The following is a 27987-nucleotide window of genomic DNA, read 5'->3' on the forward strand; positions in this document are numbered from 1 at the left end:
TGAGGTTGGACATTAGGAGGAATTTCTTCATAGAAAGGATGATTAGACATTGGAATGAACAGCCGAGGATGGTGAAGGTGTTTAAGGAAAGACTGGATGTGACACTTACTGCCTGGTCTAGTTGACAAGGTGGTGTTTGGTTGTAGGCTGGACTCGGTGGTTTCAGAGTGCTTTTCCAATCCCGATTCTGGGATTCTGTGAAGGTGTTACTGCATGGCCAGTGATGCCGAGGACTCTGCCAGGTGAAGGAGCCGGTCTCGGTTCTGCAGGCTCATATGGCTGTGTGCTGCTTAGATTGTTCAGATTCACATAGCAATGGAAGGTGAAAGAAAAGTGGGTGGATTTTGATGAACATGACCTTAATACAAATTAAATATCATAGCACAGAAAAATACTATTAGTTGTGGCCATCTGCACAAAGCATGTAACTGTAAAACTCTGTGCAAAATTAGACACAGATAACAGAGTTTGGGCATGTTTGAGGCATAGAGTTGAAACTCCACATTTTTGGCTCCTGCAAATGGAACACCAATCTTCAATTAAAACACTTAAGATTTTTAAGACCTGTATTGACTACTGCTCATAAATTTTGCACTGCCTCACAATAAAAATATGAAAAATAGTTTAGAGTTGAAGATGTTTATTATAATTCCTTTCAGTACTCCTGAAAGTCTTGTAAAAAACCTGTTGTTTATCATTTAGAAGGCTCATTCCTAGAAGAGAGGGATAGAATTCAAATAAAGAAGTGCTGTAGAAATAAGGCTGCAAAAGCATTCCAGGAGAGCTTAGGAGGCATTATATCACCATGTGGTGGTTACCTTGATCCAAAATCCTTTTGGGTCTAAACCAAACCTGCGGATTAAACGCTCAAAGATTAGGAAATGAGATGATTCAAGTCAAAATGCATGTTCAGAGTTGACTTTTGCAAGTTTCCCTTAGCTTTTGACTCTCTTGAACTCTGCCAGCAGACACTGGAAAAACTTTGGCCTTCTGTTAGACTTTGGCATGTTATAGTCTGGCTCTTGCACACTAGTTACCTGTTCACATTTGCCATAAATAATGACTAAAAACGTAACTTGCAGCTAGATTTTGGAAGTAACTTCTGGAAGGGTTTTTTTCCTTCTCTTTCCCCCACCCCTTTAAGACTTTTTGTCTTATGGGATTTGTTTGCAATCTGCTAGCTGAAGCTCTGAGGCAAGTTTGCCAGATCTGGGGCTGCATCATCACTCTGCACATCTGGAAGTGGTTTATGTGCTCTCATTCCTCCAGTGCAGTGTCTGGACTCTGCACTATTCCTCAGCAGCAGAGAAAGGAAAGAAAACCAGCACAACTCCAAAGTAAACTTTGAAGCGTTTGAAAAAGGAATTGAATCATAAAACTGTTACTGTGCCCTGTAAGGCCCTTGTGTGGGTAACTTCAAAGGAGGATGGTGGTCAAGGACGCTTTGCAAGAGTGCTTACAGCTATGGGCTATCTAGGATCCAAGTAAATAACTCCACAGCACTTCAGGAGAGAGGAGTCCCGAACACTGTGCTGCTTTGAAGAGGTAAAAACACTAATTAAGCAGGAAATATCTGAGCAGTAATGTCACTGTTTTTCAGCTTTCCCTTCTGCAGCCCCTCGTTTTGTTGCAGAATTTGGCAGCTGAGTTAGAGACTGCCAGGTTCCAGGAAATAATGTCTACAGTCAGAAAAAACAGAGTGAATATTTGCAGGGGAACAAATATACCTCTCTTTCCTTAAAATCAGTAAGTAATCAATTGGTGTTTCAGAGGTTTAGGAATGCTGTAGTTTTAGAACTCGGACTCGTGTGAGAGTCTGTCTTTAGATTTTTAAGTTTAAAACATGGTTCAGTTTATGTGGATTTAATGATTTCTGGAGATAACATGAAGCTGTGGCTGTGCAGCTTTCATCTTGCAGTGTTCGTCAGGACTGTTTGTGGCTATTGTTACAAATGCTAATTCAAAGATAGTAGGCAGCTCTGTGGAAATCAGGGGAAGATTGTGATCAGCTAAAGTGGGGTTAGAAAATTAGTCCAAGAGTGTAGCAGGTTCTGTTGTCCCTCTGCTTACCTAAATGAGTAAAGTTTTTAAATGTAAAAGAAAGCAGTACTTCTGTGTAATGCATGAGAGAAAGGCTTTCTCAGCTGTGTTTTTTTCCTACAGATAAACTTGATTTCCTCTGTGTAAATTAATGCCACATGAAGAGAATGGTCTGCTGGAATGTAGATAAGTAGTGCAGATGTGGAAGAACTTCCAGAATGCTCCTTTCTCACTGCAGTTTAGTCATTAGCTGGGACTTAAAGACATGTGAATATAAGTGGTTTGTAAACAAAGTCACATCTTAGATTTTTTACATATATTTTTTTTGTTGTCATCTAACTTGTTGGTCAAAATAGAGACTAATTTAGGATGCTGCCTGAACTTGAGCACTAACCAATGAGAGGTGGTCAGTTTTGTGACTCAAGTTTCAAGAATTCTTGCTGTTCTGTCTGATTTGTCAAGAAGCTGAAACAAACTTCATTTTTATGTGTGCACAGAACCCCCTTTATATCTTTGTGCTGTAATGTGTCCATATCTGTTTATGTGGAAGCAGAAAAAATTATTTTCTGTTCTATCCCTACATAGTATAAAAGATCACACAGCTGGATTTGCCTCTCCCCCCCCCAACTTCTGGTGCTGTTTTTTACTGTTGTAAAACTGGTTGTTGTTTTGGTTGTGTGGTTTGTGTTTTCTTTCATAAACAGTAGTTTTGGGTCCAGAATTCAGGCAAATGTTGTATTTCTCATAATCCTGTACTTTTAGGGATTATGTTCTGTCTTCTCAGACATGGCTGCTCTCAGGCCTGGACTAGAAGCACAGTTTTAGGAAAGGCTCCTGTCTTTTCATCAGCAATCACAAAAAATGTACATAAATACAAGCCACACTACACACACTGGAAGAATTCGGCTGTAAGAAAATATTCTCACTGTTGCTTTGAAATTTTTGAGGGTCTAGAAGACACTGCCCTGCTATAAGATTCCCATATGTTTGGGAATGCATACTCCAGCAAGACATTAATATTTGTGATAATTACAATGTTTGAGGCGAAATCAGAGAGAAATACATTTCTAAATTACATTAGTGGGTGTTTTAATACTTCTTTGCACATTATCTTAAAATGTACTAAAAATCACCTACTGACGTAGATGATCAGATGGGATTTATGAAACTATTTTTCACAACCTATTAGTTGCTTAAATTATTAAAAAAATATTTCTGGCCCATAATATTAGTTATTTGTTAAAAAACAAAAAGTTATTTACTGAGATTAATTGCAGTTTTACTTTTACCAGTTCAGCAGTAAAATTTGATAATCCAAAACTTAAATATTTATATAACTAACTAGAATTCACTTCTGTCATTAATTATATTTCTCTCTCTCTTTCTTTTTCTTTCTTTATTTTTTTTCCCTTTTCTAAAAATTTTTTTTTTATTTTAGTTTACCACAGATCACAGTTCTCATCCAACAGGACACATGGCTCTTTTAAAGAAAAGTAAGAGAGATTAAAAGATGTATTTTTTTTAAAATAGGACAGAAATGTCAAATCCAATTTTTCATGCAACTGTTGTCATAGTTGCATACAAATTTATAGTTCTAGTATTACTAAATTATGCTTAAGTATGCAAATAAGTCTTTTCCTGTTAACTATGTCAGATAAGTACCACCATAATTCACATTAATTTAAAATTACTCAATGCTTTACTGCATGAGACTAGAGATTGTGAAATTTCCCACCAATACTGCAAGTAGCTGCTTTTTTCTCGTGAATTGTGCCCAGAGCACTGAAGCTGAATTTTACAGAGCTCTGCCCATTAATGCTGTTCGTACTCAATATTGAGGTGTGGCCCCAATAATTTTGGGGTTCTCATCAGCTGTGAGGGTCAGTGACTGAAAATGGACTTTTGTCTTTACTTATATGCCCAAAATTTCTCAGAAGACAATGGATTTTTTCCTTAGCTGGTTTAAATTAGTGCAGGTTTGGTTTACCAGTTTCAATCAAGTCTCATGCCCAGTTGTGGCCAGTTGGCCATTTTTGATTAAATTAGAACAAAACTCAGTTCCCTTTGCTCTTTTGAACACCTTAAATACGTTTTATGGTGGTGCAAAAGTAGCAAAGCAGTCTGAAGCAAAGAACACCCATCATCAAAGTAACTGTTGATGAGGGAAATGTATTCCTTCCCTGCTGTGCTTGGTGAACTGTCCCAACACCTGCACATGATTGGTTTGTGTTGAGTGACTTAAACTTGTACAAGGCTGTCTTCTAGGAACTATAAATCAGAATATACAGTCAGGTCTTTGCCTTGCTTTGATTTTACTGTTTTAAATTACCCTGTTAAAATAAGTATTTTCAAATATTTTGAAACATTCCTGGTTTCAGTAGCATGGTGGGTTTGTTCTTCTAGGACTTTTAGGGTTTTGCTCAAATACACTTTCAGGATCTGAACATTGAAATAGATAAAAAATTCTCCTGTGTCAGAATTTTTATCAGGGAAGCATGACAGAATGGAAAGGCTACATAAAAATAATAAACTCATTAAGTCAGTATAAACAGACAACAGACTAGCCAGGAAAAAAATGTTCCAAGCTCCTGGTTAAATTCAGAAACATACATTTTCTAGGATGGATAACTCATATATTTTGGGAGTCTTATGATTTAGTGAGCAAATTAACCATGAAAATCAGCTAGTTGGGGATAACTTTAATAAGGAAGAGTTACTGTTGTGTTTCTAATGTAAAATTTTTAGATTGATCAAATAATATGAGAAAAATACAACATAACCTTTAGGTTATCACATTCTTCTATCGTCTGTACTGGTTGCAAATTGTTTGGGGTATTTTTTTTTTCATAATCAGATACTTGGGAATTAGCTGTTACACTGATTGTTAATACAATCATAAATACAATACATAAATACAATACATAAATACAATAATAAATGTTCTCCCTCTTGTTTCAGTTAACCAGATCTTACTGTTACTTCTTGTCTTAACCGTGTGTGCTATTCTGTATAACAAAGTTCACCAAGTGCCATTGGCATTAAAAAATGAAACAGGTAAGTGACTGGCACTTCAGTTTCATTTATGTTCCTGTTTTATATTCCTTATGTCTTAACTTGAACAGCACTTTTCACCTTATTGAATCCTATTTGTCCTGCAGTAATGAGCTACTCACACTGTTGCATATAGTCTGGGATGAAAAACATTTTGTTTCTGAATTACTTGAATAAAATTATAGGAGACTGATAATGATGACTAAGAGTTGTAATTCTGATTAAGTTTTTATCCAGATGTCACTGATATAGATGGATGCTGGAATATATCCTTACATGAGCTGAACAGATTGGAGTTGTCAAGTGGTAATAAACTTTGATCACGACCTGCCTCCTTGGGAATGTTCTTGGCCTGATTATTCATTTCAGATAGACCATCAAATCATCATGTTTACAGCAGAAGTTTTTGCTGGAATTTTTATAGTGACAGAAACCTGCTAGAGTTAATAAGGTTGGACTAGTATTAAATGTTTATATAAATAGCTTACTCATTGTTCCCAAGGTAAACAAACTCTATCTTGATACAAATAATTTCTTTTCAGTATATTTTTGTTTGGGTTCTTATGACTGTAGTTGTTATGTTTTAACCAGTATAATTATATCTGTTTAAGTTCTGTCAGTTAATCACTGCTAATCAGGGATAAAAATCTTTATCAGGAGTGTGACCTGATTCAGTATAGTTTGGGTTTTTTCCCTTATATCATTAGCAACTTCCTGACAGTACAAATTTTTGCATTTTTCCTTTCAAGCCAACTTGCCAAAGAAGTGGAACTCATGCAATTGCACTCTCTCTTTGACTTACCTCCCTCCTTTGATAATTTTGGAACCTCAATTTGTACTAAATATAACTGAGAAGTAGAAGTCTCAAAGATGTTCACACCTTTCTAGATTTCATATGAGTAAGCAGCTACATGAAGGACAGGCTGAATTGTGCCCCTGCTGAGTATAAGATGTCAGGAGCTCTCTTATTTATTCTGTTTAGAGGCATCCAACAGTCCAGTCAACCTGTGAGTGGTTCTGGATTAGGAGCAGGTCAAGCTCATCCATATGTGTATGTGTGTAGATGCAGTAAGAAAAAATGGAGTGGTGATAAAATGATTCCACTGCTTATGGTGGTGCTTACTCATTTTTGAAAGCCAGATCTGATGTAAAATGGGTTTGTTTCTTGTAGTGGATTTGGAGAGCCCTGAGGAAATGGAAGAAGAAATCCCAGTGGTAATCTGCGCTGCTGCAGGCAGGATGGGTGCAGCTGTAGCAGCGATCAGCAGCATCTACAGCAACACAGAGGCCAATGTTTTGTTCTACATCGTTGGGCTGAAGACAACCATCCCACATATTCGGTACACACCAGCCTTGCTTTGTTTTGGGCTGTAGTTAGAGCCATGTTGTTGTTCTCCCTAGCACAGGCATAACCACTTTTGGACTTCAGAGGACTTTTCAGGGAAATGTAGTGGTATTGGTAGCAACCCCCAGGATTCTGTATGTGATGGAAAAAGGACCACTTTGTCCTCCACAAGGCACTGACTAGTGCAAAGGGGTGTGAAACAGCCATGCCATGCCATGCCATACCTGTTCTTCTCAGCTTTTTGTAGATAGGCTGCAGAACAGACTGCAGTAAGGTAAGGTAAGGTACACTGCCTACTTATCACTGTCCCACTTTGTGCCACTGCCCTTACCTCTCCTCTGATCCTGGTCTTCGGCTTCAGAGTAGGAAAACTTGCTATTTAAAGCTAATTTCAGTCAAGACAATGTATTAAAGTTATAAAAAGAGGCCCAAAAAGTGTTGTGATGACTTTCTTTCCATTTGACTTCATTCCTTGATTTCTCATCTCCTTTCATGATGTGAGAATTCTTAATTTTATGACAGGAAATTAGATCTCAGTATTTCAATGAATATTCATCTCGTTAAATTTCAGTTCATTTCACGACAATTCATTCCATTCAATGTAATTGTTTTCACTTCATTTCAGAATTTTCTTTTTCTCAATTTCACTGCATTGTATTTTCCTTTTCTTTCTGTCCTTTTTGCTTTAATCCTTCATTTCTCATTTTAATTCCTTTCATGAAAGGATATGAAATCTCAAGATTGCAATAAGTATAATTCCTGGAAGATTCATTTCCTTTCAGTGCACTTTGATGCCTTGAGAGGCTATGTAGAACAGAGGCTAGACAGTGTTAAGGGAATAAAGTAGGTATTTATTAAAAAGACCTTCAAAGGATACACCTTGGGCGCTACAAGAGCCCAGCTGAGGCTACACACAAGATGGACAACATGTCATGAGTTTTCACACTTTTATAAGTTTTGGTCCATTTACATATTGGGGTTAATTGTGCAATTACAGCTCCAGATTATGAAGTCCCATCCTCCCAGACTGCTCTCCTCAGTTTGCCGTTTTTTACACTTTTTGGGCCTGAAGCTGCAATGGTGTTCTTGGTTCTCAGACTGGAAAAGGATTGCTTTGCCTAACTAAACTGTGAAGAGAACTTGTTAACACTTTATATCAAGTTCAGAGTTATATACTAATGCAGTACAGAATCTGGAAAATATGAAAGCTAAAATTTAAGGCATCAACTTAATTTCATTCCATTCTCTTTCATTTATTTCACTTCATTACATAGTTTTCATTTTTTTCTTTTCATTTAATTTTATTATATTTCATGTCCCTTCTTTTCATTTCACTTCATTCCTTGATTTCTCATTTAATTTCCTTCCATGAAATGAGAATTCTTCATTTCCTGAAAGGAAATTAAATCCTGATATTTCAATTAATGTAATTTCATGAAGTTTCAGTTCATTATGTTTCAGTGTTCAAATTTGCAAACATGGTCTTGAAGAGGACCAAGTTATGAATGCGAACTAAAACATATTTTAGCAGTTCTCACCTCTGTCCACTTCTGCAGCCTTTGTACCTGCTATTTGTGTCAGGAGAGAAAATGAACAATGATGATAAGAAATCTGACAAAAATATGAAAAGAAAATTAGTTTAGTCTAAAGAAAACATAATTAGGAGGTGATGTAGAAGTCATCTGGAAGAACATAAAGCTGTGAAAGGAAGAAAACTAACCTCAGCTTTAAAAGCACTGTAGATAGGATAAGAAATAATAATCTTTAACTATAGTGAGAAAACTTAGAAGAATATAATTTATTGGAAGTAATGGTGAAAGATGAGGTATTCGGGCTACATATGGAAGTTTTGGGAGTGGTGTGGGGTGTTTGTTTTGTTGGGGGTTTGTGGAGGACTTTTTGTGTTTTGCTTTAAGAACACGTTTAACAAAGATCTGTGTGCAATAGCTGTAGGCATAAATGACTCTGTCTTGGGATAGAATAGATCAAGTGATCTTTCAAGGTCTCTTATTATTCTCCCAAGTGTCTGTGAATTTCATACTGGAAATACTTGCCACACACTTGATATTTCTTTTATCACTTCTTTTCATCACAGAAAATGGATTGAAAATTCTAAACTGAAAGAAATAAAATTTAAGGTTGTGGAATTCAATCCTATGGTACTAAAAGGAAAAATCAGACAAGATGCATCACGTCCTGAGCTACTGCAGCCTGTGAGTCAATGAATGCCAAAAAACAAATCATTGAGGTTTTTAATACTTATTATGGGCTTTAAAATGTCCTAGGTCTGTTTTATTTCATGGAGGGGGAGGTGTGTATATGTCTCTTCCAGTGCATGAGCCAATGGCCATGAGATGAAATTAGTCAGAGTGACCGTAAACAAGACATGTTGCACACTTTTCGTGCAATGAGTACTACATCTCTAGAATTTCTTGCTGAAAGGTCTTGTGGATGTAAAAATGTACAGGGGTTCAGTTAGGATTGAAGTTCATATTTAGATCACATCTAGGTCAGAAAATCCCTTGAGCTCAAAACAGCTGAAAGCTAAGAGAATACATGGAGCAACTGTTCTGGATGCTTGCTCTATTTTTATTTTTCACTGAGCATCTGGTTAGGACCCCTCTGAAGGCAGGGGCTGAGTGAAATGGTCTGTATTCTTACAGCTGTTCTTACATTCTCAGTCCCCTTTCCCTCTGCTCTGTTCTTCATTGCTGTTGTAGAAGTTGTTATCCCATGTCTGTGCCACCAGTCAAATCATTCCTTTAGAGTGGATTGATGGTACTATTCCATTTTGAAGTGTTTGGTGTGATGCATACTGTAAAAATGCACTAGGAAGAGCACTGGCAGCAGGTCCAGAAAGGTGCTCCTTCTTCTCTGCTCTGCACTGGTGAGGCTGCATCTGAAGTGCCCTGTCCTGTTCTGAGCCCACCAGCACAAGAAAGATATCAACTTACTGGGACGAGTCCAACATGGGCTGCAAAGATGATTAAGAGGCGGAAGCATCTTTTCTATGAGAGGCTGAAAGAGTTGAGGCTGTTTCAATCTGGAGAAGATTTGGGAGGATTTTATCAATCTATATAAATACTTGAGGGGAGGGACAAGAGACAATGGGCACAAATAATATGAAATTCCCTCTGGGCTAAAGAAAATACTTTTTAAACCATAAGTTTAAAAGTCTCAGGTTGCCCAGAGAGTCTGTTGTGTCTCCATCTGTGGACATATGCAGAACCCAACTGAGCATGGTCCCTGTCAGCTTGCTATAGTGGACTCTACTGCAGATGGGGGTTGAACAAGATGATCTCAAAAGGCCCCTTCCAGCCTAAAGGAATTTGTGAGGAAGCAACAGTTTTAGGTTGCATGGTTTGGGCCATAGTGGATAAATAATAACAGCAATAATAGTAATAATACTGGCTTTGAGATAGTAGTAAAGCTGTGCAGGAGGAAGCAAATGGTCACTGATTAATGCTCAATAAAGAGAGAAATTCCAACTGACTTAATAGAGACAGAAGCCTGAGATTATTGCATTAAACAGCTTTACCATTTAATCTTTACCTTTTCTTTCTCTTTAATAGCTGAACTTCGTTCGATTTTATCTTCCTTTGCTTATTCAGAAACATGAGAAAGTAATATATTTGGATGATGATGTCATTGTTCAAGGTAAGGTCTTGTGTAAAAAACAGTGTCTAGCAAAATTAAAATCAAAGTTATTGCAGCTTTTGCAACCACTTGGAAATATGAGATATAATAGAAATTGAGGCAGCTGCGAGGAGTGTTGAACTTAGGGAAACTGCAAATAACTTTTTTGTCTAAATGAAAGCTTGATGAAGAACTCACCTGCATCTATTTTGAATAATTGTGATCAAAATTGTATGCGGGTTTCGTTTTAATTGATCCTGGTCAATTCCTGTAAGATACCCGTGGATTCCACTCAGTTGCTGCAATGTTTATTAAGTGTGTGACATGCATTTTGTGCTAGTATTTAAATTTCCATAAATGCTACCAACTCCTTATCCAGAACTGCTGTTCTTGAGGGCAAGAGGAATTTACTCAAATAAGAGGATGGAAGCTCCAAACACTCAAAATATGGTTTTTGAGCATCTTCAGCTCAGAATATAGAGCAATTTGTAGATAATCACAAAGATTTCAGACTTCCTGTCAAGTGGGAGAAATTAGAAGACATTCAAATCCTGAAAAAAATTTTCTTTTTTCCTTATAATCAAAGTAATCTCTTTTGAAGACCAATTACTTTTTTAAAGATTAATTTCTTGTGAGTTTTTTCTGTTCTGTTTCCCAGGCGTTTCTTTTTTTTTTTCTGTAGAGCTGTTGTCTTCATACTTGTTTTATTACATTTTATTGTTATTTTAAAGTACTTTTCAAGCAGAGTGTTGTCTTTAACCCTGTTGGGCAACTAAGCAAAATTTCCTTTGGAAAGGACTGAGTAAAACTACAATAAACTTTTTGGCCTAAATTAGTCTTTGCTGTAAGAGTGTTAAGACCAGTGAATTTACACATGACAAAAGCGTAATTCTCCACTGATTTTCTGCACCTTTTTATAGTTTTGCCTCTTTAGAGGGAGATTTCAGAACACCTGCACATAAAGGGGTCACGATTTGCTGCTTGATAAAAGACAACTAATCTGTTCTGCCTGTCTCATTTTAATTTTCCAGAGACTACTTATCACAGTTCTCCAACATGGGTGCTTCCAGTGGCAATCTCTCCTTTTTGGTTTTGTTCTTCTGTCTGTCATCAATGGTCAGCAGCAATATTTAACTCTTTGAAAGGTTCCAGGTCTTCATTTAGACTCCAGTTTCACGAGCAGCTCAAGCTGAGCCCACCACTCCCCTGTCACCCCCTGCACCTGTGTTCACCAGCACTGTGCTCTCTCTTGCCTGAGGGTGTCAGCTGATGGTGATTATGGAGCTGCAGGATAAAGGTGCAGTTTCACATTACACCTCATGGTAGGTGCTGCTGACCAAGTGGCCTCTCCTGTCGCCAGGCAGCTCCTGTGTGTAACCTGCAGCTGTGCTGCTGCAGAAGCAGCTGATTCAGCTGTTTGACCTGGCAGAAGACCAGCAGTACAAAAAGTAAAAGAGATGAAAGCAAAAGTAAAACTGGAAACTGAAAAGGTTGGGATGCAGGCTCGCTCAATTGCCGTGGCAGTGCTGTGCTTCCCACCTGCCCTGAAAATATTCTGGCACATCTTGGGTGCCTGACCGTCAGGTGATGAGTGAGGTGCCAGGCGTTACAATGTTTCCCTCCACCAAGAGGGAGCTGGGTGGGTCGTGAAGCCAGCAGGGGTAGTCAAGCGACAGGCACATTTCAATCCGCCATTGCTGAGAATCCAGGTTTCTTCCTAGGAGGTACATATATACCATAACACCAGGCAAAACCTTATCTGTGCAAGACATTGAACTGGCACTTTTGTGGCACTTGAAGAGGCTCAGAAAAATTGCCTGTGCCCTCCCTCTCTAAAGACAAGCTCTATGGATGCACAAGTTTGTAACCAGGCTTATTAACAGTCCTAATGGCTTCTGCTGTAGCTGATTTTGGACAACCAGAATATGAATGTATTGAATACCAATGATAATGTCTAAAGACAGACCTTAGGCATCCAGGTGCAAATTTGAAAATGGTCCCATATTACAAAATTCAATAGGGGTTATCCTTAAAAACTGGTGTGCTTATAAGTAAGATATGAGAGCTGACATTGTCCCATCAGCTCTGTAGCAGTGCAGTAGGTGTTGTCTGATGCTCATGACCTTTCTGTAATCAGGTGACATCCAGGAACTCTACGATACTAAGTTAGCTCCTGGACATGCAGCAGCTTTTTCAGACGATTGTGATCTGCCTTCCACACATGAAATGGTTAGAAGTGTAGGCATGCAGGTAAGATGCCATTCTGGAATTCTAATAATGAATGTTTGCCCAGTAGTGTAAGATTATTTTATGTGTTTTCCCCAAAGTGAAAGTCTTATGGATATAGATAGCTTTGTAGTAGTTGTACAAGTAATTAAGGCTTTTTTGTAGTGGTACAATTGTGATGCTGCATGATTTAGTATGGCCTACCAAAAGACAGACAAGCAAGGGAAAAGCCTTATAAAACTTCCATGGTACAATACTGTGGAAAAAGTAATTTGGAAGTATCTGCCTTACAGCTTTGTCACACGGAACTCACGACAGGTTAGCATCGTCTAGAAACTCATCTTTGGGAGAGCATATTTAGTCTCCTTCTCAGTGAGAGTGAGGTGCATTTACATGTATCTTTATAGAGATTCATAGGGAATTAACATGCTTTTTTTTATTTCTTAGAACACATATATGGGATTCCTGGACTACAGAAAGCAAGCCATTAGAGATCTTGGCATCAGCCCCAGCACCTGCTCCTTTAATCCTGGAGTAATTGTTGCTAACATGACTGAATGGAAACACCAGCGGATTACAAAGCAGTTGGAAAAGTGGATGCAAAGAAATGTAGAGTATGTGTAGAAATCTAGCTTTGCACTTTAATGCTTGGTTTACGGTTTAACTTTCTGTTTTAAAGCTCTTAAAAGCTTTTTAACCCCAAGCAGTCTTTCTTTTGAGATCTTGTCAAGTGAAGTAACTCATTTCCATCTGTTTAAATCTGACCAATTCTGTACCAGGAAATAACCACTTGGAATTTTAGTCTTGTGTTCAGTCACAAACCACACTTAATTCTGAGGGACATTGAGAACATGTGGTTCTCATTTTGGGTGGCCAACTTAGCTTGGGATGAAGCCAATGAATCATCTTCCTTTTCTGAGGCTAGCTTAAAGGAGGAATATTTCCTTCTTTGCCTGGAGACTCTCCTATTGTAGCATCAGCCAAGCTGTAATTGGATACCATCTTTTTTTAAGTACCAATAGAAAACACTTCTTTTGCTCTAGTAGATGAGATTTTTCATGACATCTTTTTGTTAATGACCACAAATAAATTGTTACACAGTGAAACAATCACCATTTTTAAAATGTTAGTTCCCTGTTAACGTGTATTTGAAAACTTGGTGTTTATTTTCTTTCTCTCCAAAGGATTAATTTTAAATTAGTAAGACAAAACTGACATTGAATAGTTTGTAATATTGTGCTGTGTTATGTTATTGTGCTTGTTAGTTTCCACCTCCCAATGCCTCCTCTTACCATGGTTAGGCTTGATCTAGCCCTGGATTTATCACAAAATTCATAGGAAACAGATACTCTTTAGATACTAATTTATACTAACTAGGCTTTGACAAAATCCAGCTGGAGATTAATTTAAAGGTCTAAAAGCTGGGGGAGGAAGAAAGGGGGAACTAAAAACATGGAAAAATGTACATTTTTTAAGAATCTAGGCTAAATAATGGTTGACTGCTCTATGTTAACAGCTTTTTTTCTCTACTGCTAACTTTGTCAGTCTTGAGAACTACAGTCTGTGTGTAGAAAAAATTGGTTTAATGTTGAGTCTGACTCTTGTTTTATTTGGTAGCAACAATTCATTCCATGGGAATTGGAGTTGCAAATATAATCAATTAACAGCTCAAGGAAGGAGTATGCTGAAAACAGATATTTTCAAAATGATTTTGAATTTTGCCAGATACTTATTTTTAATCTTCTATCTTTTGTACTAAAGATTCTTCAAGGTTTTGAAAATATTCTTTTATTTTTCCTTTTGCAGTGAAAACCTCTATAGCAGCACCCTTGGGGGAGGTGTGGCAACCTCTCCAATGCTGATTGTATTTCATGGAAAATATTCCTCTATTAATCCTATGTGGCATATAAGGCATCTTGGTAAGTTTAATTTCTTACTGTTTGAAAACTGGAACTAAGGTGAGTTTGTAAGATTCCAGTGCAAGACCTTATGTGATGTTACCTCATGTTGTCAGCATTGTGGAGGATGTGGTTACCTTTCACCTGGGAGTGGCAAATTCTCCTAGGAAAAACACGGCTTAGCTGCTGTGGTAAAATGAATAGATTTTACTTTGTTTTTAATCCCAGCTACGCCTAGGTGTTAAAAGTGTTGAAAGAGGAAACTTTGAGAGAGGAAGCTTGCTGAGATTTTTTACTGATGCAACATAAGGGACATTAAGCTGAAAAAAGCTACTCTATCATACAATTAGTTGTAAATTAACATGAAAGCATACTAATCACACTTCTGAAAAAAAAAGTCACCTGACTTTAACTCACTCTACAGTGTCTTCCATTACCAAAACCTGCATTTTTCATTTTTTTTTTTAAATCTACCCATGCAGGTTGGAGTCCTGATGCCCGTTACTCAGAGCAATTTCTTCAAGAAGCTAAATTACTTCACTGGAATGGGAGATACAAACCTTGGGACTACCCCAGTGTCCACACTGATCTCTGGGAAAACTGGTTTATTCCTGACCCTTCTGGGAAGTTTAAATTAACTCGTCCTGATAGCTGATACTGAAATACTGCAAAATGTAGTGTATGAGATGCATTTAATAGTTTGAGATGCAACATGTTGCATGATTAATTGATTTTAGAAAGCAAAATATCTGTTAAAAACATGAATAACTGACCATCAGTTTTGTGTACTTATGGCAGGAGAGAAACTGGAGTACACAGTTCAGATTATCCTGACTAAGGTGAGGAAACAAGTTTACTTAACAATGAAGAATTTTCATTAAACACTTACAGAGGTGAAATTCAGTACTAGACAGTGTGTTTTAATTTAAGGTCTTTCTAAGTAAGATTCTAATGTCTTCTGGTAGAAAAATCTACACAGCAGTTAGCTGCAGTGTTATGTACAAGAAATGTTTAGTTATCTAGCCCACATTAAACAGCCTGAATTGAAAACCTGGGCACACGTTACTGAGTTCTGTTGTGTGGTGATTGTTTTGTGGCATTTCTGTGTATGACACATCCTGTAGTGCACATAGCAAGATGCAAAAGCACATTCCAATACACTGCAGTACAATTCCTGATTTTATTGTGAAACATTAATAGATTTAAGACAGATTAAGAACTTCTGTATCACTGTAACAAAAAGAGCACCAGTTTTGAGGGAGGACACAGAATTGCATTATTTAGCGGAATGGTCATTGTACACTCAACTGTATTTTATACCCAGATACCCAAGTGTGTGATTCCATTAAGGAAGAGATCTTTCCCTTCCAATCAACCAGGATAGCCTTTCAGGAGTTACATCCTACTGTGCTACATACCCAGCAGTGCTAATTTCATGCTTCTAATTTTGCTGAAAATAAAACTGAATTGTAACAAATCCCTGATGCAAGATACTTTGAGCACCTGCAGGAAAACATCCATGTAAACAGCAATACATGATACAGTACACTTTAAATAACAGACAAGACAAGTCCTATACCTTTCTGACAATATGTGGAACAGCTTTATGCTGCAGCTAATAAACACAATCAGAATCATAATGCACACTCACTTAAGATTCTCAGAATTAAGCCACATAATTTGGTAAGAAACTGTAAACATCATGCCTGCCTCACAACAGGTTGACAGTGTGTTAATCTGTGTAAGAGGTGTTACAGCAGGATTAGAACCTACACTAACCAGTTACACACAGTGGACAACTGTCACTAGCTGTGAAGAGAGGATAAATTACACTGGTATAGGAATCTCTGACCAGCATGGAGTGTGGAGATAACTGTTTGTGTCTGTTTTCAAGTATGTGAAGCACCAACTGTCATAAGATCACCAAAACCTCAGTTTTGATCAGCTTATTGCTTTTACTTCATCTTTTCCTCACATGATAAAAGAGGCAAAGATGAGAGTTAGGCACCAGGATGGAATCTCATTTTTTTTCTCAGTCACTAATAGTGCCCAAAATGTGTATCATTTAGGCAAGTTCCTCAGAAGAGAGTTACAGTTTCTAGAGACAACTTCTTATTCATGGAGCAGCTGTCCCTGTATTCAACTCAGTTTTTAAGTGGAATAAAGGGAACACCCTCTAAGGTCCTACAGATTGAAGAGTACTTAATGTTAAAAACTGCTAAACTGCAAATCTATTTCACCCTGTGCTAATTGTACGTGATATAAATAACATAGCTGTACATGATTTTTAAACAGAATGCAGTCTTTCAATTCTCTGTCATGTTCAAAGGAGTTATCTCCTGCAAAAGGTCAGGTGAAGGGACTAACTGCATGGAGATGATGGCGTTTAAATGCCACAGAATTCAAGAATTACCACTGCTGTTTGTTTTTGCTTTTTTTCAAAGGAATTCCAGTTCCTTACATTGGAATTTAAGGGGGAAAGAGATGGACTGCTCGGGAAACCTTATCCTAAGACAACTGAGCTAGAATATTTACATCCTGTCCTGTGTGACGCAAATTTTCCTCCCCAGTGTTGTGACTTAAGATGATGTCTTCACTTCCTTCATCCTGAATATGGTTCACTCACTGAACAGAGAGAGCTCTCTCATCCCACCCAGAAGACAGCACTCACAGCTGCAGAACACAACTTTCTACACTTTTTAAGACAGTAAAAGGCAGGCTTAAAAAGCACAATTTCCTTAACTGTGCATGATTAAAAACACTGCTTCACATAAAGTAAGGGTACACTTTCCATTTTCCCCTCTGCATATAAAAGTATTATGAGATATCCAAATATTGAGGCATCAGTAAAAAGTATACTGCTGCTGTTCCTACCACGTTATCATTTATGGAATAAAATTAACACCCCAAAGAAATCTTCACAAATGAGAAAGCAATTTGTCAAAAACTGCAAGAAATGGTATACATTAAATATAAAACTCATATACAAAAAAGGGCTAACTTATTTTTAAAAAGTTTGGACAGTTGCTTAAAATTATCTAGTTCATTGATTTCAGCCTACCACACATTTACTTTGGACTATAATAAAATAACTAGGGGAGGTAAAATACTATTCAGATGCTTCAGTTGGAGAACCGAGGTACCAGTCTTGATGACTGCATTAAAACTGCAGCATGTGTGCATAGCCGAGAAGGAACAGCTCCTACACGCTGCTTCCCTCCTCTTCCCGTGTCATGCCAGCATTGAACCCTGGAATCTGGTCTGCAAAGGACTGTGTCATCCACTGTCCGTTAGGAACTTCACCAAAGGACGACCCCTCGCAGTACTGTGGATTGCTTCCTGCTGAACAAACAAAAATCACACTGTTTTTAAAGGCCCTTGACACCACGGGCTCTTTGTTCCCCAGCAATAGCTGCAGACTGAATGGCCCAAGCACTTTACCAGTTCCATTTGAAGACAAGCTGCACTGGTCAGTGTCGTATGGTGCACGGTCACAATAAGCTCCTCCATATGCTGCTTCATAGCCTGGGTCATACTTTTCCTCTTTGACAGCCATCTTTTTAGCATCCTCTGCAGAAACAGAACAGCTCAAGCATTAATATTTAGAATAAAAATTATCAAAGAGCACTTCTAGCAGAAAACATTTGAAAATCGGCCACAAATTCTACAAGATAATCCCTGCTCTCCTTAGATAATTTAAAGAGAACGGAATCTGTAATTCTATACCACACAGTTTAGAGAATCACATCTCTCCCCCTCCCACTAAATTATTTATTTCTTTCTGCTTGGGAAACTGCTAGTACTGTACACTACATTACATTTTAATGAAGTGTTAACAAAATAACAACAATACCTTGTGCAAGTTGCAAGTCAAACGTGTACTGCACCTCCTGGACCTCCGTGTTGGGTGCAATGCCTTTCAGTTGATCCCTTAAGTCTTTCAGCTTAATGTAATAATGAACTTTATCTTGTGCCCGAGGAAACTGAGCACATCTTGCACTGGACGATGGCATAACGTAGCAGAGCTTGAGACAAAGAGCAAGAAAAACAGCACTACTGATTCTCAAGCTATGAGTTAATATTAGTGCATTTGGAACAACTTAACAGTTAAGGTCACTGTTTTGCCCATTCATACAAACTTCAACTAATGCCACAGGTGGTTGCAGAAGGGGCTAAAATGAGTTCATTTCTCTTGGCCAGCCATCTGTCTTGCCCTGAAGACAGGGGCTGATTACCAGCTGCTAAATGAGTACAATTTTCACCAGCTATTTATGTGCTGCAGGAGAAGCAGTACCCATGTGTGTTACAAGACAGCAGAGCACACTCCAAAACACCCTGAACAAGCAGAGCTCTGAGCCAGGGCATAGAGGAGTACGTGACAGCACGCAAAGAGCCCAAACCAGTGAGGGAGGCAGCACAGGTTAATTAGCTTGGCTTCTTGGCCAAGTGCATCTGCATGACGTACGCCATGCTGTGGAATTGTTAGTGTGGCTGGAGCCAGCTTCAGTGTTTCCATATCTGCTAACAGCCCTAACTAAAGATATCAGGTTAGTTCAGGAAAAACAAACTGTATTCAATACTTCTATTACCATGCAGTCTTTTTGAACAAGTACCAGTAAAGGGGATTATTTATCTTTCTTACAAATACATCTACAGCAGAAGTCCTTAAGAGCTACTTAAGGAGCAAGTACTTTATCCAATGATTCTTCAGGCTCTAATGGCAACACTTCCACCTTTAGAGAAACTGAAAGAAACTTTTAGAGAAGCTGAAACTCGCAGCACCAGTAATCGATGATAGAAAAAAGACGAAAAACAATCCAAACTTTTGAACTGACAAGGTAATGAAGCTTTAGAATAAGCTACCTTGGCAAGTAGCATAATCGCCTTTGCTTTAACTTGTTTATAAGAACACATTACACAAGCCAATTTCTTATGATACATAGCTGGTCTCATGAGATATTTTCCAGCAATACAAGTCTATGACTAATGCAGTCCTCATCCAATTGCTTGTTTTATTTTAAGCATCCAATGTGACTTCAAACTGCAGATCAGCTTAAGGAGACGCAGTCTGACAGAAATGCTCGGGCATGCTCAGATCCAGCAATGCTGAAGGGTCACGTGCAGTGGCACAAGGATGGACTTGCTGCTCTTTCTCCCCCGCTGTGGCACTGAATGGTCATGGTCAGTATCAAAATCCAGGAATACAAATACCCAGGGGATCAGATGAAAATTATCATAAAAGCAGGCATGTGTTCTATATTAGGTAGTCCTCAGAGAATGCACCAGCCTACTAATCATAACATACAATTTCTCAAATGATGTCTGCAAGTCTGAAGAAGCTGCATTAAAGATGTGCTCAAAAACTGCACTACTCCCCTTTGCCTATCCTAAGTAAAGACCTTTCACACTCCTTATATGTTGGTCAAACTGGTGTTATGCTAAGTGTGTGCAAGGCATGAGATTTCATTAGCTTTTAAATAATCAAAATGGAGTGCCCTAGTTTTGCTTCTCAGTCTCAATACTTACAGTTTCTGTATCTGGCACTTTGTGTGGCTGCAGCCCAAATTCCAAGTTCTTAACTTTAATTCCAAAAACTTCTTTACTAAAAATTTCATAAATACCTAAAAATGAAAACACAGGGTAAGTGGGGAAAAAAAAAACCAAACTACTGACAGAAAAAAATTTCATTTAAAAGTTCTCACATTTTCCATTAAAAGCTGCTATACGAGGTTTATACTTTTGTAGCTTCTGCATCAGAATTCTCCCGCCTTCTCGAAACTCTTTGCTAAAAGATAAAGTGCTCAAAATTATAATCACAATTATTAATTCATTAACAAGCCTGATATTTCCCTTTGTTGTCTTACCTGGAGAGGTCTTTGCTTCCAGGTGTTGTCCTTTCAACCATGTTTGTAAATCCAATTCCATATTTATGTGGCAAGGTGTGGTCATCCATGTGGTTCAGCTGTTCATTACTAAGACCAGACATGAACAGACACTTCCCTGTGAAGTAGGAAGACAGATATATGCATTTGCCTTTTTCCAAGGAAAAGAAAACAGAACCAAAAAAATTCCACTGTCTATTGGAGTACTGGAATGCTAAAGGAAGAATATATTTTAACAAAGTATCAGTTAATTAGGGAAGACTACTGCCCTATCCAGTAAGGTTTAAAATAGCCAATATTACTTTACCTATTCCAAGAGGGCAGAAAGGCCCCAGTGAACAGGAATTCCTAATCATGATCCTGCAAACCAGTCTTTCATTCTAAAAGCTCAGTACAGAGCTTTAGATTTTGTGATTCACGTAAGCAGTGATCAATATGGATTTGGGGAGAAAGAATGTGGCAAAATACAATGTGTCAGCTTTCTTTAACAATCTTGCCATTGCTTCTCCTTGCACGGGGCGTCTCTGACAGAACCTGCTGTCTTGAACTATTAGAATATAGAAATCCCTCTCTGAAGAAAAAAAACCAGAAAACCAACAAACCAAAACCCAGGAGAAAATAAAAAAACAAACTAATTTAATTAAAATGCCACAAGTTCTAACAACGTTCTGCAAGTGGTAAAAGAAGAAAGGAAAATAAAAACGTACAAAAATGGTTTCCAGGTCCTGGGTAATGATGTCCTTTGTAAGCTGCCATCAGGCCAGGGTTTATGCCAATCTACAAAGATACAAGTCTATTTTAACAATGTCAACGTGGCTTGCTAGTCAAGAATTTAATCAAGTTACAGTAAGGATGCTTATTCAATTCTCAAAAAAAGATGTATTAAGGGCACCTTCCACCACTATTTCAAAAAACCTGACAATTTTGCAGTAGTGCCTCGTGTAGATGTGCAAGGTCAAAAGAGCAGTTCAGAGGGTGCAGAGCTTCCAGGAAATAAAGCACTGAGTAATGGGCTCTCATGAATCTGTACTAAACGTGAGCCTTAGATTTCTCAGAAATTAGAACTAAGTTACTATGGCTTAAAGAGAAAAATGCAAAGCAGCTCTGCACACAGGAAACAGTTTATGTACTTTATCTTGCAAGATCTTGCCATATATGCAACATAGATGAGTAAGCAGAAAGAATGTAAATCATAACAAGTAAATACAAGACTCTTCTACCTAATCTGGTAACTTTGAGTTACTCACTATCACAATGTCCAGATCAAAGGTCAAAATATCAGGCAAAGTCTTGGTCAGAAGTTCAGCTTCAGATACACCATTAAAACGGTCCACTTTTCTTTTGACTTTAAAAGTATCTGTGATCTTTTCTTGTTTGCCTTTTGACTTGGCTGATTTTTCTTTTTTAGCAGCAGGCTTTTTGGGTTGCTTTGGCTCAGTTGCTTTGGCTTTTCTTTTCCTTCCCCCTTTTTTAACTTCTGAAACACACAACAAATATTCTTTTTGTACATTTCCAATGTTGCAGCGTGGATATTCAAATAGACTCAGCTAAATGTATGGGCACAGAGAGAAATCAAAGAGGTAAATTTACCTTCAAAATTCATTAATTTAAACAACACACATGAAGCTTCCTCATCTTCTGGCTCTTAAAGGTTTGAGATTCAGGCAGCACAGGCAAGGCCATGACATAACTACCCAGAGATTGCTCTCTCTCTCTATATTCATTAATAACGTTGAGCTGTAGAACCGTGTCACTTTCCATCAGCTTGTATTTGTTTAAGCAAGCCACAGTAAACGAAACAATTTTTAGCAACCAATTCCCTACCTGTGACTACTACAACTAAGCAACCATTCAAACAAAAATATTTAAATAAACAGTATTATACTCTACTTCTCTTGCAGAAAGTTAAAAAAATAGGTATTTTGAAGCCAGAATTAAAAAAAAACAGTTTCTCTAATACAATATTAAATCCCCTGACTTCAGATAAAATAATGCATTTACCTATTGAAAAAAAAATCTGCTTTTCTTGGAACAAGATAATTTTGTGAGACTGAACAATGTGCATACATTCACATGAGTTTACTTCCTGTCTTTTAAATCGTCTGTTAGAATACGTTTCTTGAAGAATACAATTAATCAATACTTCTGCAGTGAGCATCAAGAAAAGGAAATCCAATAGGTCCAAGGAAGCAGTTTAAGAGCAATATTTTTTTCCCAATCAATCACTCTCACTTCAGCTCCCTAGCATGCCCCAGTCAAGTTACCTTTCGGAGGCTCCTGAGCAATGTTTGGCTCTGGAATGCCCTCTAGAGTCGGCTGCTCAATCATCATTTCCATGTTGGGCACTGCACTCATCATCTGATGGAAGGGAAATGAGTAAAACGCTTGAGCTTGCTGAAGATACGCGTAGTATCTTAGAGAGGGAGAAACAGAGAAATAATTTATCAACAATTTTGAAACTTACTGACATACTAAACAGAAAAGTTTGATGTAAACATCAAATTTTATCAAGGCTGTACTGCACTTACACTCTCTGATGACTCTGTTAACAAGGCACTAAATTATCCACACCATCGAAGCAGTCTGGCTGCTTAGCTGGTATCAGTTACCCCAACATTAACAGCACAGTTCTCTTGTGATTGCTATGATGTGGAATTAACACAGCGTTTGTAAGGGAAGAGTAGAACTTTTTTTTTTTTTTTTTGTAAAATCACTGCAGCACACATTTCCAAAGCAAATTGTCTATGAAACGGACCAACAATTTACAACACATGTTGAGCTAAAGCTCTCTGGACTTCCTCAAGTTTCCCAAATTTTAGATCTTTTTTATGTGGTGTCAGTTGCTTGATCTGATAAGATACAGAATGGATGAATCATCCAGGGCTATAAAGCATTAAGAACACACACAGCATTTGTTACTATGCAGATTATTAAACAGCTTTAACAAATTGTGTGGCAGATGTCCCGCTATCACACACTGGATCCCAACACAAGTATTGCATTTATTCTACATGAAAGTGTTCACACACACAGAGATCCTTCCAGTCTCCTTCTATGCATAAAGACATTTTTCCATAGTCAGCGCTCTCCCTCCACACATTTATTAGTCACACACAGCCCTCACACCCATTTCTGCTTTATTCTGTCACTCCCTTCTACCTACACAGCCACCTTCTGGTCCAGAGTTTCTACTGCCTTATAAATACATAGAAAGGACTTGGTGAACAGTAGATTTTCAGGAAATAATTTTATCATCTCAGAGCTATAATTAAAAACACCAAATTATTTTGAGATATAGAGATATTTGTCCAAGAAGGCCAATGGCATCCTGTATTAGCAATAGTGTGGCCGGCAGGACCAGGGCAGGGATTGCCCCCCTGGACTTGGCACTGCTGTGGCCACATCTTGAGTGCTGTGTTAAGTTTTGGGCCTCTCACTACAGGAAGGTGCTGGAGCATGTCCAGAGAAGGGCAACAGATGTGGGGAAAGCTCTGGAGTAGCTGAGGGAGCTGGGGGTGTTTACCCCAGAGAAAAGAAAGCTCAGGGGTGACCTTATCACTCTCTACAACCACCTGAAAAGAGGTTGAAGCTGAGTTGGTCTCAAGTAACAAGTGACAAGGGGAAATGACCTCATGTTTTGCCAAGGGAGGTTTAGATTGGGTATTAGGACAAATTTCTTCATGGAAAGGGTTGTTAACTATTGGAATAGGCTGCTCAGGAAACTGTCTGAGTCACCACTGTGGAGATATTTAGAAAATGTTATAGATGTGTAAATTTATGGAGAAGGTTAAGTGGTGGACTCGGCAGTGCTGGGTTAATGGCTGGATTCAATGGTCTTAGAGGTCTTATCCAACCTAAATGATTCTGATTTTAAATTTCTCAAAAGAAGAGCATATTCCCAACTACATACGGGGTTTTTAAGAAACTCATTGTAAATCAATCTTATGCAAGAAGAACCCACAGTCTTGTGATCAAGCCACTAATTTTAACCCAAATATCTATTCTGAAACAAGAAGAATAAATACAATCATAGGTCTGTCAGATTCCCAGAGAAGTTGCCTAAGAAAGCTATAGGAGATTTTCTGAGCACACAGAATACCTTAAACCCTCTGCTAGAAGAACTCCATTTTATATAAAATACTTGTGCAGTTAATGAACCAAACAAAACTGATTTTCAGATTTGTATTGAGAAACACATGAGAAACTGAGGCATGCAGAATCCAGTTCATAATGTAATAAAAGCTTAATCACACAGACCAGAACAGAGTAAGAAAAATGTGAAAGCATCTAACCTAAGACCAGATATCTTTTTGTAACACAGACCTACTTATTTTACATGTATATAAAGTCTACTTCTAGCAAAGTGAATAAAATTCCCTTTGAACAGAGAAAAAATTTGCACCTTACCACAAACAAGGCCTCTAACCACTTGCTAACGAGAGTGAAGTTTTACCCCTACCTCTAAGTTTCCCATATATTTTAGGCCAGATTTCTTGCGTGGGTTCAGAAATACTTTTCTTTTTTTCTTTGTTATTGGTGTACATACATTATAGAACATTTAAATAAGTACTTTCAGTATCACGAGGACAAACTAGTGATTTATTCCTCTCCCCTGCCTTCGGTTCATGATTTTTTTCCTCCCCCCCTCTTCCGTTCACGCTAAAAACAAAGAGGAAAGAAAAAGGTAAAGAAAGAGATATGTTCACTGGAACAAAACCAGGTATTAAGTAATTTTTAAATCCCCATCGGGACAGAGACACGATCGAGTCTCACGCTGCCAAGGCCGCCGCGCTCCCCCAGCCGCGGGCCCGGGAGCCCCAGATCGCCTTCCCTCCCTCTTTGTGCCCAGGGGAAGGGGAGCCAGGCGACCGCCACAGCCCGGCCCCGGCTCCGCCGGCCGTGGGATGCGGGGAAGGAGGAGAGGGACAACGGGCGATGCCCACCGCGAGACCCGAGCGCGGCTGCGGGCTCCCGCCGGTACCTGCCCAGCTCCGGGCCCTCCATGCCCTCCGGGCGCGCCGCCGGGGCCGTCGCTGTCGCCGCGGTCGTCGCCGCCGGCCGCCCCCGCGCCCCCCCCCCCACCGACCCGCCGGGCGGCCCCGCTCACGTGACCGCGCCGGCCAATGGGGGCGTAGGGCGGGGCCGCGGCCGCCCCGGGCGGGGGGCGTGAGGGGGCGTGAGGGGGCGGCCGGCGCTCGGCCCGAGCTGCGGACGCTCTGTCGCGACTCACCCCGCCTGGCGCGATGCTCTCCGGTGAGGGCGGGCCTCCGCACCCTCCTCCCTCTTCCCTGTTCCCTTCCCCCTCCCGGCGGCGGCGGGGATGACGCACGTCCGGCGCGGTCCGTGCACAGGGCCCGCCCCCGCAGCCATGCCCGCTGGCGTCCCCTGGCCCTTCTACCTGCGGGCGCTGGCGGCCAGCATGCTGGCCATGTTCGCGGGGTCCGAGGTCGTGCACAGGTACTACAGGCCTGACCTTGTAAGTGCTCGGAGGGTCCCGGTCGCTGGTAGAGTGTGTGCGGGATGGGGGGTCTGAGCAGAGGCGGTGCCTCGGAAAGGTCTCTGCCCTGGCGGTGGGCAGGGATCAGCCTCTACCGAGGCTTTGGCCAGGCCGCCAGGACTTCACTGTGTCCGATTCTGGGCTCCTCAGTACAAGAAAGACAAGGAGCTACTGGAGTGGATCCAGTGGAGGGTCACGAAGATGATGCAGGGTCTGCAACATCTCTTGGGGGAGACGACTGACAGGGGACCTCATTAATGCCTATAAACACCTCAGAGTTGGTATCACCTTAATATGAGGAAGAACTTCTTTCCGTTGAGGGTGGCAGAGCACGGGGACAGACTGCCCAGGGCGGGAGTCTTCCTCTCTGGACACATTCCAAACCCAACTGGACACGTTCCTGTGTGATCTGCTGTAGGTGACCCTGCTTGGCAGGGGCTAGGACTGGATGATGTCCAGAGGTCACTCCAACTCTAACAATTCTGTGATTCTGTGACTCCTCTGGGGAGTCTCCTCCACTCTGGACATCGACCATGTGTCGAGAAGGGGTCTCTGCTGTGGGAAGTGGGTTTTGAAAAGAGCATTCAGAAGTGGCGAGAAGGGGCTGTACTATATTTAAATAGACTTTGTTTCCTCCAGTAACGGAAGTGAAGGCGACCAAAAGTTGACATTAGAAATTACGACAGACAAAATTACAGTCACAGAACTAAACTCTAAATGAGACCATCTAATAGGGGTAATAATGGTTTGGTTTGGTTAGCCTCTTGGAGGCCTGACTTGGAAGCTTTCTCTCATCCTCCTGCTCGTGTGTACTTCTTGGGTTTTTTATTCTCTAGACTACTTTCAAATGGGAAATAAGCTTTAAAAAATTACCATGCTTGAGCTCTCAGCTCAAAATTTAATCAATGAGGATTCAGTCATTGATAGATGCATTAGAATGTATGTGTTTTAGTAGTCTCTACTGTAGCCTTCTACAGGCAAATTTATTCAGTGATCTAATGATCTGTATCTCTTAAGTAGCTTGAATTCTGAGGAGGTGCAATTCTTGAAATGTCATGTTATCTGGTACCTTTTTAAAATGTTATCTCCAGTTTCAGTGCTTAATTTCTGAATCAAGGCAGTAGAAGCAGTGAAACATTTTCTTCTATCACCAAGAGTATGTATGGAAACTTCAACTGTGCTAGAATACCTCTACCAAACTCACTTTAATGGCATAAAGAAGCTTTGCTCCTTTAAAACAAACTGTTCGTTCTTCCTTTTATCTCAGGTTTTTTTAAAAATTGTATTTTGCTACTTTAAAATAAGTCAAATTACAAAAATGTAATAATTCTTAAGGTGTTTTGCGTGTAGGAATTATATTCTGCTCAGAAAAGAGAGTGGTAAAATCACAGTTTAGCTGTCGTACTCTTCCAGAGTGAGCTCATTTACTGTGTTGGGAGTTTAGTTTTTCCTCTGTCACAACACTGACATCTTTCTCTGTTTTTAATAGAGCATACCTGAAATACCTCCTAAGCCTGGAGAACTGAGAACAGAACTGTTGGGTCTAAAAGAAGGATCAAGCGAAGTTCAGACTTCACAACAGTGACCAAAGTTTATTTTCATTGTGAAAACTAGAACTGATAAAATATTTATCCAACTCTTTAAGTTGCAGAAATACATATGTGAAATACTGTGCTCCTGTAATGCGTTTTTGCTTTCCTTTAAGCAGAATTGCAGGCAGCATTAAAAATAAACATACAGTGAATGCTGTTGGTAAAAGTCCTATCAGTTTTGTGCCAAAATGCTTGTGAGTTCTTAAATCTGGATTACATTTTAAGTATCCTTCAGAATAAGGTGTCAAACCATGACATAGATTTATCACTGACAGGATATCTGCTCTGGTCCACTGTAAGGCTGGAATCTTACAGCTTGGTCATCTCAGTTAAAATGGGGCAAATATGTACAGATTGCACTGAAATCAGATTTGTTGTGCTCCATTTGGGCATTTTCATATGTCTATGGCTGCTTTTGATAGCTGTAAATATACAAAACTCTGAGATAACAAGTGCAGGTTTATCTTTCAGTATCGAAATAAAATTATCACCACACTCTTGCACCAGGAACTTGGAAGATGCAGAGTTGCCACCCTGTGAAGGTGGCTCAACAACCCAGTTTTGAATGGTACAATATAGAGCTTGGGGAGGTTGGGATTGCTTTCCCTTGAGAAAGATGCCAGGACAAGGCACAGGCTTAATCCTCAGTTGCCACTTGAGTTTAACTCGTAAAAAACACAGTCTGACACATAACCCGGTAAGGAAACAAAAAGCTCCCTAATTCCTCCTACCAAAGTACTTGGAAATATTATAAGAGCAGAGGCATCCAGAAATGATCACTGAAAGTGCTATATTTACATCAGTTCTGGCTATGAAGCTA

At 39.3% G+C, this 27987-nt stretch overlaps 3 protein-coding genes across 11 annotated transcripts; 2 read left to right on the forward strand and 1 right to left on the reverse strand.

The window, feature by feature from the left end:
* Positions 1-1201: 1201 nt before the first annotated feature.
* GLT8D2 (glycosyltransferase 8 domain containing 2) lies at positions 1202-15261 on the forward strand. Of its 5 annotated transcripts, XM_088165403.1 has the most exons (11): positions 1606-1746; positions 2164-2320; positions 3479-3533; positions 4999-5094; positions 6263-6431; positions 8532-8649; positions 10009-10093; positions 12210-12322; positions 12746-12912; positions 14105-14217; positions 14679-15261. In XM_088165403.1, exons 3-11 carry the CDS (start codon positions 3515-3517, stop codon positions 14849-14851), a joined length of 1053 nt encoding a protein of 350 aa, XP_088021529.1. In that variant the 5' UTR covers positions 1606-1746; positions 2164-2320; positions 3479-3514; the 3' UTR covers positions 14852-15261. The 5 variants fall into 5 exon arrangements, with proteins under 5 accessions (XP_014732491.1, XP_088021531.1, XP_088021529.1 ...); XM_014877005.2 differs by lacking the exons at positions 1606-1746; positions 2164-2320 and adding an exon at positions 1202-1545; XM_088165404.1 differs by lacking the exon at positions 2164-2320 and having other exon boundaries at positions 1657-1746.
* Positions 15262-15357: 96 nt separating this feature from the next.
* On the reverse strand, positions 15358-25399 carry TDG (thymine DNA glycosylase). 5 transcript variants are annotated; one of them, XM_014877007.2, is made up of 10 exons: positions 25309-25399; positions 22343-22491; positions 21326-21555; positions 20786-20855; positions 20061-20196; positions 19899-19981; positions 19723-19817; positions 18050-18221; positions 17638-17766; positions 15358-17535 (listed from the first exon to the last, which is right to left on the reverse strand). In XM_014877007.2, exons 2-10 carry the CDS (start codon positions 22434-22436, stop codon positions 17399-17401), a joined length of 1146 nt encoding a protein of 381 aa, XP_014732493.1. In that variant the 5' UTR covers positions 22437-22491; positions 25309-25399; the 3' UTR covers positions 15358-17398. The 5 variants fall into 5 exon arrangements, with proteins under 5 accessions (XP_014732493.1, XP_088021534.1, XP_088021533.1 ...); XM_088165408.1 differs by having other exon boundaries at positions 15358-17538; XM_088165407.1 differs by lacking the exon at positions 25309-25399 and adding an exon at positions 25060-25189.
* On the forward strand, positions 25382-27342 carry UQCC6 (ubiquinol-cytochrome c reductase complex assembly factor 6). Its single transcript, XM_014877008.2, has 2 exons — positions 25382-25554; positions 27065-27342. The coding sequence occupies exons 1-2, from the start codon at positions 25399-25401 to the stop codon at positions 27158-27160; spliced, it is 252 nt and encodes an 83-aa protein (XP_014732494.2). The 5' UTR covers positions 25382-25398; the 3' UTR covers positions 27161-27342.
* The last annotated feature ends 645 nt before the right edge of the window (positions 27343-27987 follow it).

The sequence above is a fragment of the Sturnus vulgaris genome, chromosome 5 (genome assembly GCF_052056855.1).
Source record: "Sturnus vulgaris isolate bStuVul1 chromosome 5, bStuVul1.hap1, whole genome shotgun sequence".
Taxonomy (NCBI): Eukaryota; Metazoa; Chordata; class Aves; order Passeriformes; family Sturnidae; genus Sturnus; species Sturnus vulgaris.